The 14,341-nt window shown below is 34.9% G+C and overlaps 1 protein-coding gene across 4 annotated transcripts in view; it reads left to right on the plus strand.

Moving 5' to 3' along the window:
* The window catches only part of SPAG16 (sperm associated antigen 16), a 1,001,052-nt gene that overhangs the window by 727,050 nt on the left and 259,661 nt on the right, over positions 1-14,341 (plus strand). For all 4 annotated transcript variants that reach the window (XM_049888941.1, XM_049888942.1, XM_049888944.1 and 1 more), the window contains one exon: positions 13,977-14,103. In XM_049888941.1, the coding sequence (XP_049744898.1) occupies positions 13,977-14,103 (127 nt within the window). The remainder of the gene's footprint in view (positions 1-13,976; positions 14,104-14,341) is intronic.

Here is a 14,341-nt window from a genome sequence, read left to right on the forward strand (position 1 = left end):
ACTTATTTCAAAATAGTATTACATCCACAGGTATAGGAATTAGGATTACAACACTTATTTTGGGGAACACAATTCAATCTGTAAAAATTAGTGTAATTTTTAGTTTCTATGGACTATCATGGAACCCTGGTGGCACAGTGGTTAAGAGCTCAGCTGCTAACCAAAAGGTTGGCAGTTTGAATCCACCAGCTGCTCCTTGAAAACCCTATGGGGCAGTTCTATGCTGTCCTATAGGGTCACTATGAGTCGGAATCAACTCGATGGCAGCAGGTTTTGGTTTTGGTTTTTATGGGCTACCATGTTGTTAATTTGTAAAAATATTTCACACAAACTTGATGAGATCATTTATTACATATTTAATGCACACTGGTTTCTATTTTAGTACAAGCATTTTTATTGATCAAATCTTGTATATTCTTCCTTTTTTGCATGGTCTATCAATTTCTGATAAACGTGTTAATATCTTCTGCAGTTATTTGGAAAAAATGGTAATTTCTCCTTATAGTTATGCTAACTTTTATATTTTGAGACTTTATTCATAGGTACATAAAAATGTATGATTGCTACATCTTGTTAATAATGTGTTTCTCTTATTATTCTCTAATAATTATCTCAGAGTCCCTTAACAAATAGTTAAGAACTAACCCAAAGGCTGATTGTTTGAATTCACCCAGCAGTGCCTGGGAAGGCAGGCCTGGTGATCTGCTTTTTGAAAGGCCACAACCTTGAAAACTCTGTGGAGCAGTTCTACTCTGCACACATGGGATTGCCATGAGGCACAATCTACTCAAAAGCAGCTAACAACAGTAAATATCTCTGGTAATGATTTTTCACTTAAATTTCTTCTTTTCTTGATACTGTACAAAAAAAAAATTTTTTTTTTTACTGTTCTACCTGCTTCCTATTAATTAGCATTTGATAATTCAATTTAATAATAATTCCTTTATTTTTACTCCTTCTGGATTTTTTATTATCGCATGGATTATTTTTATTATTTTCTCTTGCAAGTTGCACATAGTTGTACTTTTTATAATATTTAAACCTTTCTGATTGTCTTGTTTTATTGGAAAAGTGATCCAGCATAATGTGGAAATTATTGAACAATATCATTAATATCACATATATGTAAAATTTTACTGAAGATTGTTCAAGATCATTCAAAAGCAGTTACAGCAGTACATCGAGAGGGAGCTGCCAGAAATTCAAGCTGGATTCAGAAGAGGATGTGGAACCAGGGACATCATTGCTGATGACAGATGGATCCTGGCTGAAAGCAGAGAATCCCAGAAGAATGTTTACCTGTGTTTTATTGACTATGCAAAGGCATTCAACTGTGTGGATCGTAGCAAATTATTGTGGATAACATTGCGAAGAATGTGAATCCTAGAACTTAATTGTGCTCATGGGGAGCCTATACTAGACCAAGAGGCAGTCATTGGAACAGAACAAGGGGATGTTGAGTGATTTAAAGTCAGGAAAGGTGTGTGCCAGGGTTGTATCCTTTCACCATACTTAATCTGTATGCTCAGCAAATAACTCAAGAAGCTGGACTATATGAAAAAATAATGGGACATCAGTATTGGAGGAAAACTCACCGAAAACCTGTGATATGCAGATGACACAACCTGTCTTGCTGCAAGTGTGGAGGACTTGAAGTACTTACTGGTGAAGATCAGTGATGATAGCCTTCAGTATGGATTACACCTCAACACAAAGAAAACAAGAATCCTCACAAGTGAACCAATAAGCAACATCATGATAAATGGAGAAAAGATTGAAGTTGTCAAGGATTTGACAGCTTGGATCCACAGTCAACACCCATGGAAGCAGCAGTCAAGAAATCAAAAGACAAATTGCATTGGGCAAATCTGTAGCAAAAGATCTCTGTAAAGTGTTAAAAAAGCAAAGATGTCATTTAAAGGACTAAGGTGTGCCTGACCCAAACCATGGTTTTTTCCATTGCTTCGTATGCATGTGAAAGTTGGACAATGAATAAGGAAGACTGAAAAAGGATTGACCCCTTTGAATTATGGCGTTGGGGAAGAATATGGAATATACCTTGGGCTGCCAGAACGATGAACAAGTCTGTCTTGGAAGAAGTACAGTCAGAATACTCATTAGATGTGAGGATGGCAAGACTTTATCTCACATACTTTGGACATGTTATCAAGAGGGACCAGTCCCTGGAGAAGAACATCATACTTGGTAGAGTAGAGGGTCAGCAAAAAAGAGAAAGACCCTCAGTGAGATGGATTGACTCAGTGGCTGCAACAATGAGCTCGAACATAATGATTGTGAGGATAACGCAGGACAAGACAGTGTTTCATTCTGTTGTACGTGGCGTTGCTGTGAGTCGGAACCAACTTGATGGCACCTAACAACAACAACACAACCCATTTGTGTGCATCTGTGTGTGATTACTTATATATTGATAGCAGTTGTTATTACAATTTACTGTGTTTTTCATTAGCCATTTTTTTTGCTTCTTTTTAACTTATTTTCTGAGTTCTGTTAATTATGAATAAGAGTGGGGCTAAGTTACGTTTAGAGTTTGGACTGGGCATTTTCCCTTTTATGATCAGCAGTAAGTTAAATTTAGCACCTTGATTTTTCAATACTTTCCTCACTGTTATATCTTCTAAGCCATGCCTTCTTTGGAATACAGCTCTTTTGTAGTAAAAAACAACTGTTAATAGTTCTTTCCTTGAGACAGTTAGCCTAAGCTCTTCATCTTTGAGCGTCTGAAAATGCCTTTAGTCCAGAATGATATTTTAGGTAAGCATACAGTTTTAGGAAACCCTAGTGGCATAGTGGTTAAGAGCTATGGCTACTAACCAAAAGGCTGGCAGTTTAAATCCACCAGGTGCTCCTTGGAAACTCTATGGGGCAGTTCTACTCTGTCCTATAGGGCCGCTATGAGTTGGAATCTACTGGATGGCAGTGGCTTTTGTGGTTTGTACAGTTTTAAGTTGAGTGTTATTTCTAATGTGGATATTATTCCACTGTTCTAACATCTACTTTTTGTTATCAATCTAATTGTCTTTCTTTTATAGATAATCTTTTTTTTAATAATATTCACCCATTGTGTTTGAGATATTTTTCTTACAACATGCCTAGGCATAGTTTTATTTTTGTGCATCATGCTCAATACTTGGAGTGCACTTTGATTCTTAATACTGTATCTTTCTTCAATTCTGGAAAAGCCATAGCCATTACATCTTCAAACAGAGCTCCTCTTTCATCTCTACATTGTCTTCTTTGTACTACTTTTTAGACATATACTAGTATACCCAAATCCATCCCCCAGGCTTCTTAATGGTCTAAATGCTTTTACCTTTTTATCTCATTGTGCTGCCATCTTGCTGAATTTCCCAGTGCAATGTTCCAATTCATTAACTCTTTTTGACTTTGTCTATTCTACAGTGTATCCTATCTATTGAGCCTTTTTTAATTGATGACTAGCTATTCAATTCTCGGGGTTTTTTCCCCCCCTAAAGTCATTTGAGACTGTGTTGTTTCATTTCTTTCTCTTTAATAAAGTCATTTGAGACTGTGTTGTTTCATTTCTTTCTCTTTAATGATCATTAGTCCTTCATTAAAGTCTTTGAGACCCATTCTGATTTTCAAATCTTTTTCAATACTGTCTATAATTTCAATGGACATGGAATAATTTCATTTTCTACTATTGACTTCTTTATTAGCTTTAGATCTCTTTACATGTCATGACAGCTTCTTTTAACTAAGGTTAAGGGAATGATTCTCTTTTTTACCTCTTTTTTTTTATTGCTCTTACTCTCTATTTGTTTTACCCCTCCAAAGCTTTCAGTATTGTTGGTATTTCTTTGTCCTAGGTATCCCAGGCCATTATCTTCAGAGTCTCCAGGGGTAAAAAAGGTTTTACATTTATGATTTAGGAATCTTGTCCTCTGGTGATAAAAACAACAGATCCAGTCACTGAGCAGATGAGCTGGTCCATATAGCTTCATATAAATTGTAGCTTCAAACAGCATTGTTCTTGTTCTTGGTAGGTGCCATCGAGTTGGTTCCAGACTCATAGCAACACTATGTACAACAGAATGAAACAATGCCTGATCCTGTGCTATCCTCACAGTGGTTACTGTGCTTGAAGCACTCTGTCAATCCATCTCACTGAGGGTCTTCCTCCTTTTTTTTTTGACCCTCTACTTTACCAAGCAGGATGCCCTTCTCCAGGGACTGGTCCTTCCTGAAAACATTTCCAAAGTACATGAGACAAAGTCGCACTGTCCTCACTTCTAAGCATTCTGGTTGTACTTCTTCTAGGACAGATTTGTTCTTCTGGCAGTCCATGGTATATTCAGTATTCTTCACCAACACCATAATTAAAAGGCATCAATTATCCTTCAGTCTTCTTAATTCATTGTTCAGCTTTTGCAAGCATATGACACAATCGAAAATTCAATGCCTTGAGACAGGTGCACCTTAGTCCTCAAAGTGACATTTTTGCTTTTTAACACTTTAAAGGTCTTTTGCAGTAGATTTGCCCAATGCAATACCTCATTTGATTTCTTGACTGCTGCCTCCATGGGCCTTGATTATGAATCCAAGTAAAATGAAATCCTTTGCAACTTCAGTATTTTCTCCATTTATCATGATATTGCTTATTGGTCCAGTTGTGAGAATTTTTGTATTCTTTATGTTGAGGTATAATCCATATTGATGGCTGTGATCTTTGATCTTCACCAGTAAGTACTTCAAGTCCCTTTGCTTTCAGTAAGCAAGGTTGTGTCATCTGCATAACGCAGGTTTTTAACAAGTCTTCCTCCAATCCTGATACAGCATTCTTATTTATATGGTCCAGCTTCTCAAATTATTTGCTTAGCATACAGATTGACTAAGTATGGTGAAAAGTTACAACCATGATGCACACCTTTCCTGATTTTAAACTACTCAGTATCCCCTTGTTCTTTTTGAACGACTACCTCTTGGTCTATGTGCAGGTTCGGCATAAGCACAATTAAGTGTTCTGGAATTCCCATTCTTCTCAATGTTATCCATGATTTGTTATGATCCTTGCAGTTAAATACCTTTGGATAGTCAATAAAACACAGGTAAACTTCTTTCTGGTGTTCTCTGCTTTCAACTAAGATCCATCTGATATCAGCAATGATATTCCTCTTTCCACGTCCTCTTCTAAATCTGGCTTAAATTTGTGGTACTTCCCTGTCTGTGTGCTGCTGCAACTTTTTTGAATTATCTTCAGCAATATTTTACTTGACTGTGATAGTAGTGATATTGTTCAATTTTTTCCGCATTCTATTAGGTCACTTTTCTTTGGAATGGCCACAAATATGGATCTCTTGCTGTCAGTTGGCCATGTAGCTGTCTTCAAAATTTCTTCACACAGACTAGTGAGTGCTTCCACCATTGTGTCCACTTGTTAAAACATCTCAATTGGTATTTCATCCTTTCCTGGAGCCTTGTTTGTCGCCAGTGCCTTCAGCGCACCTTGGAATTCTTCTTTCAATACCATCGATTCTTGACCATATGTTACCTCCTGAAATGGTTGAATGTCGACCAATTCTTTTTGTATAGTGATTCTGTGTATTCCTTCCATCTCCATTTGAGCTTCCTGCATCGTTCAATATTTTGCTCATAACGTCTTTAAGTTTTTCAACTTGAGGCTTGAATTTTTTTTTTCAGTTCTTGTAGCTTGACAAATATCGAGTACATTCTTCCCTTTTGAGTTTCTAACTCCAGATCTTTGCACATTTCATTATGATACTTTACTTTGTCTTCTCAAGCCAGTCTTTGAAATCTGTTGTTCAACTCCATCATTTCTCCTGTTCACTTTAGCTACTCTGTTCAAGAACAAGTTTCACAGTCTCTTCTGACATCAATATCTGCCTTTTCTATCTTTCCTGTCTCATTAATGACCTTTTGCTTCCTTGATGTCATCCTACACCTCGCCTGGTCTTTGGACATTAGTGTTCAATGCACCAATATTCTTGAGATGGTCTCTAAATTCAGGTAAGATATACTCTAGGTTATTTTTTGACTGTTGTGGACTTGTTCTAATTTTCTTTAGCTTCAGCTTGAACTTGCATTTGAGCAACTGATGATCTATTCTGCAGTCAGCAACCTGGCCTTGCTCTGACTGATGGTACTAGGCTTTCCCATCATCTCTTTCCACAGATTCCTATATATTCCATGTTGTGAGGTCCACATGTATAGTCACTGTTTATGTTGTTGGAAAAAGCTATTTCCAATGAATAGGTCTTTGATATGGCAAAATTCTTTCATGCTATCTCTGGAGTCATTTTTACTACCAAAACCATATCTTCCAACTACTTTTTCTTCTTCTTTATTTCCAACATTTGCATTCCAATCACCAGTAATTATAAATGCATCTTGATTGCATGTTTGATAAATTTCAGACTGCAGAAATTGGTAAAAATCTTCAATTTATTCATCTTTGCCATTAGTGGTTGGTGTGTAAATTTGAAAAATAGTTGTATTAACTGGTCTTTCTTGTAGACTTGTGGATATTATCCTACCACTGACAGTGCTGTACTTCAGGATAGATCTTGAAATGTTGTTTATGGCAATGAATGTGACACCACTTCTCTTCAATTTGTCGTTCCTGGCATAGTAGACCATATGATTGTCTGATTCAAAGTGGCCAGTATCAGTCCATTTCAACTTATTAATGCCTAGGATATCTGTCTTCAAGCATTCCGTTTCACTTTCGACAACTTCCCATTTTCCTAGATTCATCCTTCATACATTCCACATTCCAATTATTAATGGGTGTTCACAGCCATTTCTTCTCATTTTGAGTCATACCACATCAGCAAATGAAGGTCCCAAAAAGCTTTACTCCATCTAAGTCATCAAGGAATATTACTCAGCCATAAAGAGAAATGAAGTTCTTCCCCAGTCATATTTTGAGTGCCTTCCAACCTGAGAGGCTCATCTTTCAACAGTATATCAATGTTCTGCTGTTATCCATAAGGTTTTCACTGGCCAATATTTCTTAGAAGCAGATTGCATGGTCCTTCTTCCTGGTCTGTCTTAGTCTGGAAGCTGCACGGAAACTTGTCCACCATGGGTGACCCTGCTAATATTTGAAATGCTGGTGGCATAGCTTCCAGTATCTCAGTAACACTCAAGCCATCACAGTAAAACAAACTGACAGAGGAGTGGTGGCAAACAGTATTTATTACATGACTTTTGTCAGCTTCATTTTGTCTGGAAAGCCTATCCTATCCCTCATTATGGCATAAGTTAGCTTTTATCTCCCACTGACAAAAGGACTTTTAGTCTTAGCTGTCCTACAGAAGGTGAATAACCAGGGTGTGCTTTCAGACCCAGAGCCTAAAGTCCCATGATTTCAACAGTATCCTCTACTTTATACTTTATTTTTCTTAAATAAGTATTATTTGTATTATTCTTTTTAAACTTTATTGTTGTAAAAATATAGATAACACATTTGCTAATTCAGTATTTTTCACATGTACAACTCAGTGAGCCAGTTACATAAATTACATTGTGCAACCATTACCAGTGTCCATTTCCAAATTTTCCATCACCAAATACAGAAACTCAGTGCTTCCTACACAATGACTCCCCCTTTCCACTACCTTCCTGCCCTTGGTAGCCATTATTAAACTCTAATCTCTGTACAATTGCCTAATCTAGGTATTTCATATTAGTGAGATCATAACGATATTTGTCCTTTATGGTTTCCTAATCTCATTCAGCATAATGTTTTCAAAGTTCATCCATGTTGTAGCATGCATCAGAACTTCATTTCTCTTTATGGCTAATATTCTATTGTGTGTATATACCACATTTTGTTTATCCATTCATCTGTTGATGGATATTTGGATTGTTTCTATGTATTGGCTTTGTGAATCATGCTGCAATGAACACTGTACAAGTACCATTTGAGTCCCTGCTTTCAAGTCTCTTGAGTTTATACCTAGGAGTGGAATCTCTAGGTCATATAGTGTGCCTATGATTAACTTTTTTTAGGAACTGATACATTGCTTCCCACAGAGGCTGAACTGTTTTACATTCTCACCAGCAATGCACAAGGGTTTCAGTTTTTCCAGCCTCTTGCCAACACTTGTTACTTTCTGCTTTTTTTTTTAATAAATTAATTTTTTAATAGCCATCTTAGTGGATGTGAAGTGTACCTCATTGAGGTTTTGATTTACATTTCATTATGCTGCAAGGAACATTGGTATATATGTGTCTGTTTGTGTCCTTGCTTTCCTATATTCTTTCATCAAACTCTTGGATAATCTTATACTATTAAAAATCATTTTTTAGCACAACTTTGTCTTGAGACAGTTTAGTCATTCATCACAGATTCTAAAGCCAAAAAGGTTCATATCCTGGCTCTTCCTATCTTAACTCTCTGGGCTTTGAGCAAATTAATTAAGCTTTCTGTGAATCCATGTCATCATCCATAGGATAAGGGTGATAATAACACGTTTTTCCATAGTAGTTTTTTTTTTTTTGAGAATTATGTGATATATGTTTATATAAATACTCAATGTCATGAGTGGCACATACTACTTACCCAATTAATGTTAGCTAGTTTTGTCTCATTTTAGAAATATATTTTTAAGAACTTGACCAGAGGTCCTTCGAAAATTCTTTAAATATTTTAGAATTTATTTAGTTGCATATCGTGAGGTTGGCTTTAAGTCTGACTCACCACGTACTTGTGAGGATCAGCTATGACATATCTTATGGACATTTTGAAAACTATAAGGTGCTATGCAGATGTATGATTCTCCTGTGCTAATTTCAAAGTCTCATACATTAAAAATAACATTTGTCAGTTAAATCTGAAACATATGTAATGGCTCTCTTTAAGGAATTTAACTATTTTTAGTTATTGTTCACATTGCTCACTTAAAATATTAAAGGGTTTTCCACTCAAATTACTCATAATTCTCCATTATAAAAATATGTACCATATAATAACTTTTTTTCTCCATTCAGTCTTTATACATTTAAAGATGTATCATATGATATGAATCAGTATAACCACAGGGAAATGTTTTTCCCTGTCTTACACTGTTTCCATAATTGTTATCATAATGGCTTTGTAACAGTTCTAGGGTATTCATTTGTTCATTCCACAATTATTTATTGAACATCTGCTATGTACTGTTCTATATCATGGGAATGTATTGCTAAACAAAGCGAGGTGCCAGCACTCATAGAGTTTACAACATTCTCATGTGTGCATAGTTGATTAGTTGATATATAATTATTCACTTAATTTTTCTATTAAGGAGTATAAAACTCTTTAAGAAAAAAATATGTTTGTGTGTTTGTATACATATATACACATACATCTAAAATCTCATGGTGTTCCGCCTTGAAGAATCTTTGTAGAAAGGAAACAATGACATGGACCTAAAAATATTTTGTATATTTAGAAGTGCTGTACATTGACTTTCCAAAAGAAAATGGGAAACAAGAAACTTCTTTGTTTTCTCATCAGGATTAAGGTCCAAAGTACGATCATACTGGTTCTGTGTTTTCCATAATAAATTAAGCCTCTCTCTATTTTCTTCCTGACATGCATATAAAGAAATAGGGGCTCTTATATAGAATATTTTTTTACTATATGACATTTTTAACCTATCTGAAATATAGTCCCCTAACCCCAAAACTTATACTAATGTACAAGATTATAAAATTTGTTTTAGAAAATTATGCAAAGACAAATTGTATTTCTTGTATTAAGAAATACTGTTGGTTTATGAAAATAGTCTTTTATTTATTCAATTAAATTATAACTGACCTCATTATTATCCCAGTTTTCTTCTTTTTTTTGTTTTTTGTTTTTTTTTTCCTTTGTTTCTATAACATATAAATATGCTTGGAACCACTGTGCAGAGAGATAGCAGTTGAGTCTGCTTGTCTCCCTACAGCTGTTGGTATCGTTTGCATACACAGAGCCTCGGGCAATTTTCTGAATCTATAACACAAGGTTTATTTGTTCCCTATTTGATTATTACAGATTTCACTTGTTTCCATTTTTAATTTATAAACAATACTACAATAATTTTTGGATCATAACATTTCATCAATTTTGCAATACATTTCAGAAATAGCATTGAAAGTTTCTAAAGTATGAATGTATTTGTGATCTTTGATACATATTGCTAATTTTTTTGCCAATATATTTTCAGCAGCCTAATTGGAGCTAGTTCAATCTAGCTCCATGTTTCTCCACTCTAACTTATAATTAACTTCATATCTAAATATGGCTTATCCCATTATATGATCTTTAAGTTGGGGGTAGGGAGGCTTAACTGGAGCAACCACAAGTAGTGACTCTTCATTTTCATCTCAACTTACCCTCTGTCCTCTTTGCTAAATTCTGCTGGTGTTATTTAACTCATTTGATTCATGTGTTCACAAACAAAAAATTCTGAGCTTCAGCTCATTTAACATTTCTACTTTTTTTGTAATCATTTCTAATCTTATAAAGTCAACATTGATTATTCTCTAGTCCCTTCACAGTCATTTATTCAATTACCTATTTGAGATCAAATGCCTACCATGTAGCAGGAGCTATGCTAGATGCTGGGGATTAAGTCTTACAAAAGACAGCTATAGATCTGAATCTGAACTTCTCTGAGCGCTCTCTGTGCAGCCACCTTTAGGACCTGTCTTTCCTCAACATTAGTAATGTTACCTCTAGTGTAACTGGAATCACATTTTAGGGAGTTTCCCGAAGCTCTTGAATCTTTATTCACTTTTAGATTATCACACAATTCTACCTATCATAAACAAACAAAATAACATTTTCTTTGAAATCTATCTGTCTTAGCTTTGGTCAATTACCAAACTATAGTTTGCCTTTGTTTTCTTACCTGTTAGACATTCTAGAAAGATTATTTCGTTTTCCCCCAAGTTGTCAACCAGTTCTTTTCCCACACTTTTCCATCTTTAGATCCCTGAAAACTCACACTATCAAGTTTGGATTAGCAACATTCTAGTTTCTTCTTCTACCCAGAGGAAGGAAATCACGAATGGCCCCTCAGTTCCCTTGAGATGGGAGGAGGAGGGATACAGTGTCTCGAGGGTATTCTAAAATTTTGGTTCTGGGCTTTCTGTATCTTTTAACTCTTTCTCTCTCTCTTTTTTTTTATTTGAAGTGACTCAGCATCATCAGGGTTAGAATTAACATTTACCTCAAGACTACTATGGAAGGGCTTGGGCTAACATAAAACTTCTAGGTAAACTCTGAGGAAGCATTCTTCATATATTTGTTTAACAAATATTTATTGATTTCCTCTACACCCCAGCACCATGGTAGGCACTGAATCTGCCTTACCCAGCCTACTGGGAGTATAGCTACGTCATCCTTTCACTGATCCAGGAGGGATCAGTCCCCGGAGAAGGACATCATGCTTGGTAAAGTAGAGGGTTAGCAAAAAAAAGGAAGACCATCAGTGAGATGGATTGACACAGTGGCTGCAACAATGGGCTAAAGCGTAAAAGCGATTGTGAGGATGGCGCAGGACTGGGCAGTGTTCCGTTCTGTCGTACATAGGGTCATTATGAGTCGGAACTGACTTGACAGCACCTAACAACAATAGCAACATCCTTTCACTACCAAGCATCTTTCAGTTACCAAATCTACACACAAACTCCTTTCTACCACTTAGTAAGTTATTGTGTACATTTTGTTGTTTTTGTTGGGAGCTGTCAAGTCTATTTCAATTTATAATGACCCCACGTGGCAGAGTACAACTGCCCTATATGATTTTGTTGGGTGTAATCTTTACAAAATCAGGTCTTTCTCCTGCAGAGCTCCTGGGTGGGTTTGAATTGCTACCCTTTCAGTTAGCAGCTGAGTGCTTAACCATTGTATTTTAGCATAATGTATATTGTGTTATGTTGCTTCTAATTTCCTCGGGCAATGGAAAAATCTGGATAAAGAATGTTAGTTGTTCAAAATTGTTTAAAATTAGTGTATAGTCTTGTATTAATGAAGCATTTAGCACAGTACTTGGCTCATTAAAAGCATTTAATAAATATTGGCTCTTATTATTCTAATATCAAACTAATATACATTTATCATTTGACAGCAGAAAAGTCTCAAATGTTAAATATGAAAATATTAAAAGTATTTAAATATTCATTTCTGTCCTATACAAAATAATGAAACTATTTTTTCATATTTCTAGTGTATTTCCTCTAACTTAACACTCAATGGAATAAAGCATACTTTAAGATTGTCTTTAATTCATAGAAAAGAACACATGAAGTCCAAAACCTGCCTTTGGTGAGAGGTGAATCTAAATTATATTCTGATTAAAATGTATCAACTCCATCCTCAAAACTGAAAAAAATATTCCATTTTGTGACTTCTGAAAGATGTTCGAAAGCCTTTATATATGTGGATAGAGTTCTTTCTGATATTTGTCATATTTCCTGCTAATACTTAGTACTGTTCTTTCCTTTTCTGAAAATGAAATTCACTGATTTCTAACATGTTTACTTATTTGAACACATTCCAAGTTCTTCATGTTCCTTTTAAGTCATAAAAAAGATTAAACATCACATTTATTAGATTGGGAACAAGGCTGTCGTATTGCTTTGCCGGTGACAACAGTTACAGAATTTTAAAACTACTAGCATCTGTTTCATTGCTGGTGTGTTCAGGGAGAAAAAAAGGTTCACTTGGACTATAAAATAGAATGTGCAATTTTTACAGGAAGGATAAAAATAAAGGGGTAAATGAGAAAAAAATAGTTTGAACTAGGTCAAAACGATAAAAAAATGCAATAATAAAGTTATTACCTGTAATATTGTAGAACATTTAGGAAGAAAATGAAAGGATGATTTGGACTGGACATTAAAATAATTAAGCTGAAGCTGGAAGGGAAACTGTATATTGAATTAGATATAGTACATTGACTTACCATAGGCATTATTTATGCACCAGATTTGGCCAGTATTTGTATATTCAATTGATAATTGGACAAAGACATGAAATGATGGGATGATGAAAATGAGCATAGATCACGAGTTGCTGGAGAAACAGAAATCCTTTTACTCATCTCCATCATTCCCAGTCCTTGACATGAAGGAAAAGCTCAATAAATACCTCCCTGAGAGACCAGTAGGAGGAGTGTAGACAGACCGTGAGCTCCTGAGTGATGAGTAGGGGCTGGTACTTCTATCCTGGGAAAATATATGCCCCTGCAGCCACACCATTTTACTCATATATCCTTCCCTCTGTTTTCCATCCCCATTATCCAGTTATCTTCTTGTCCCTCTACATTTTACCAAACAAGTCTAAATATTTCTGAGAATTTTGCCCGTCCAACAGACCACAACAGGAACCATTTCCTTGCAATTAGTTTTACTTGGTCCCAGTCATTCTACCTGCTTTGATTAAAACTTGTCTTTCTTTGTACCCATTTATTTTCCTACCTCTGTTTTTATTTTTAGCATATCTCAGGTATAAACTATCAATGCTAACTAATTACAAGCCTACAAAGTGTGATGTACTTTTAATGTAATTTTTTCATGTCTGTAGTCTTAATGTGTAGATCACATATCATGTGCATGACATGCAATGTGTGTATATATATATATAAATAAGTTACATGAGTATATATGTTTTTGTTTTATTACATCTTCTCATATAATTAGAATAGTCAAAAAACTTTCCTGAGATATCACCTTCCAAAATTTATTATAGAATTTTACATATTTAGATTATAACTTTTATACCAATTTTATATTTAAGACAAGGTTTTATAAGAAATATTTTTTAGGTTAAAAATACATTATGGTGAATTTAGTAAAATTATAACTCAAATCTTTTGTCTGTGAATTACTATATATATATTTGTACATATGTAATATATGTGTGTGAATAAATTTTTTTTTTATGTAATACATGTGTGTGTGTATACATACTCATAATTGGTTTTTTTTTTTTGAAGGGTCACATAATCGCATCCTGTGATGCCTGTGGGGTTATAAAACTATGGGATTTTCGAAAGCTCTTACCAGTTGTGTCCATTGATATAGGTCCAAGTCCTGGAAATGAGGTGAATTTTGATTCAACAGGTAAGATCCTTTTTGTTTAACATTTGTGACCAAGCTAACAACTTAAAAATTGGTCCTGAAACTATTTTCTGTTTCCACTGAAATATTTTGGTATTTCCTCCTATATGAATTTCTATTCTGAATATTATATTACGATATATTACATTACGTTTTATTATATATCACTTGGTGTCATGTCATGAAAGAATTATATATATATCATACATTTAAAGAAAGAAATAATGAGAGAAATAATTAC

Source organism: Elephas maximus, chromosome 6 (genome assembly GCF_024166365.1).
Source record: "Elephas maximus indicus isolate mEleMax1 chromosome 6, mEleMax1 primary haplotype, whole genome shotgun sequence".
Lineage (NCBI taxonomy): Eukaryota > Metazoa > Chordata > Mammalia > Proboscidea > Elephantidae > Elephas > Elephas maximus.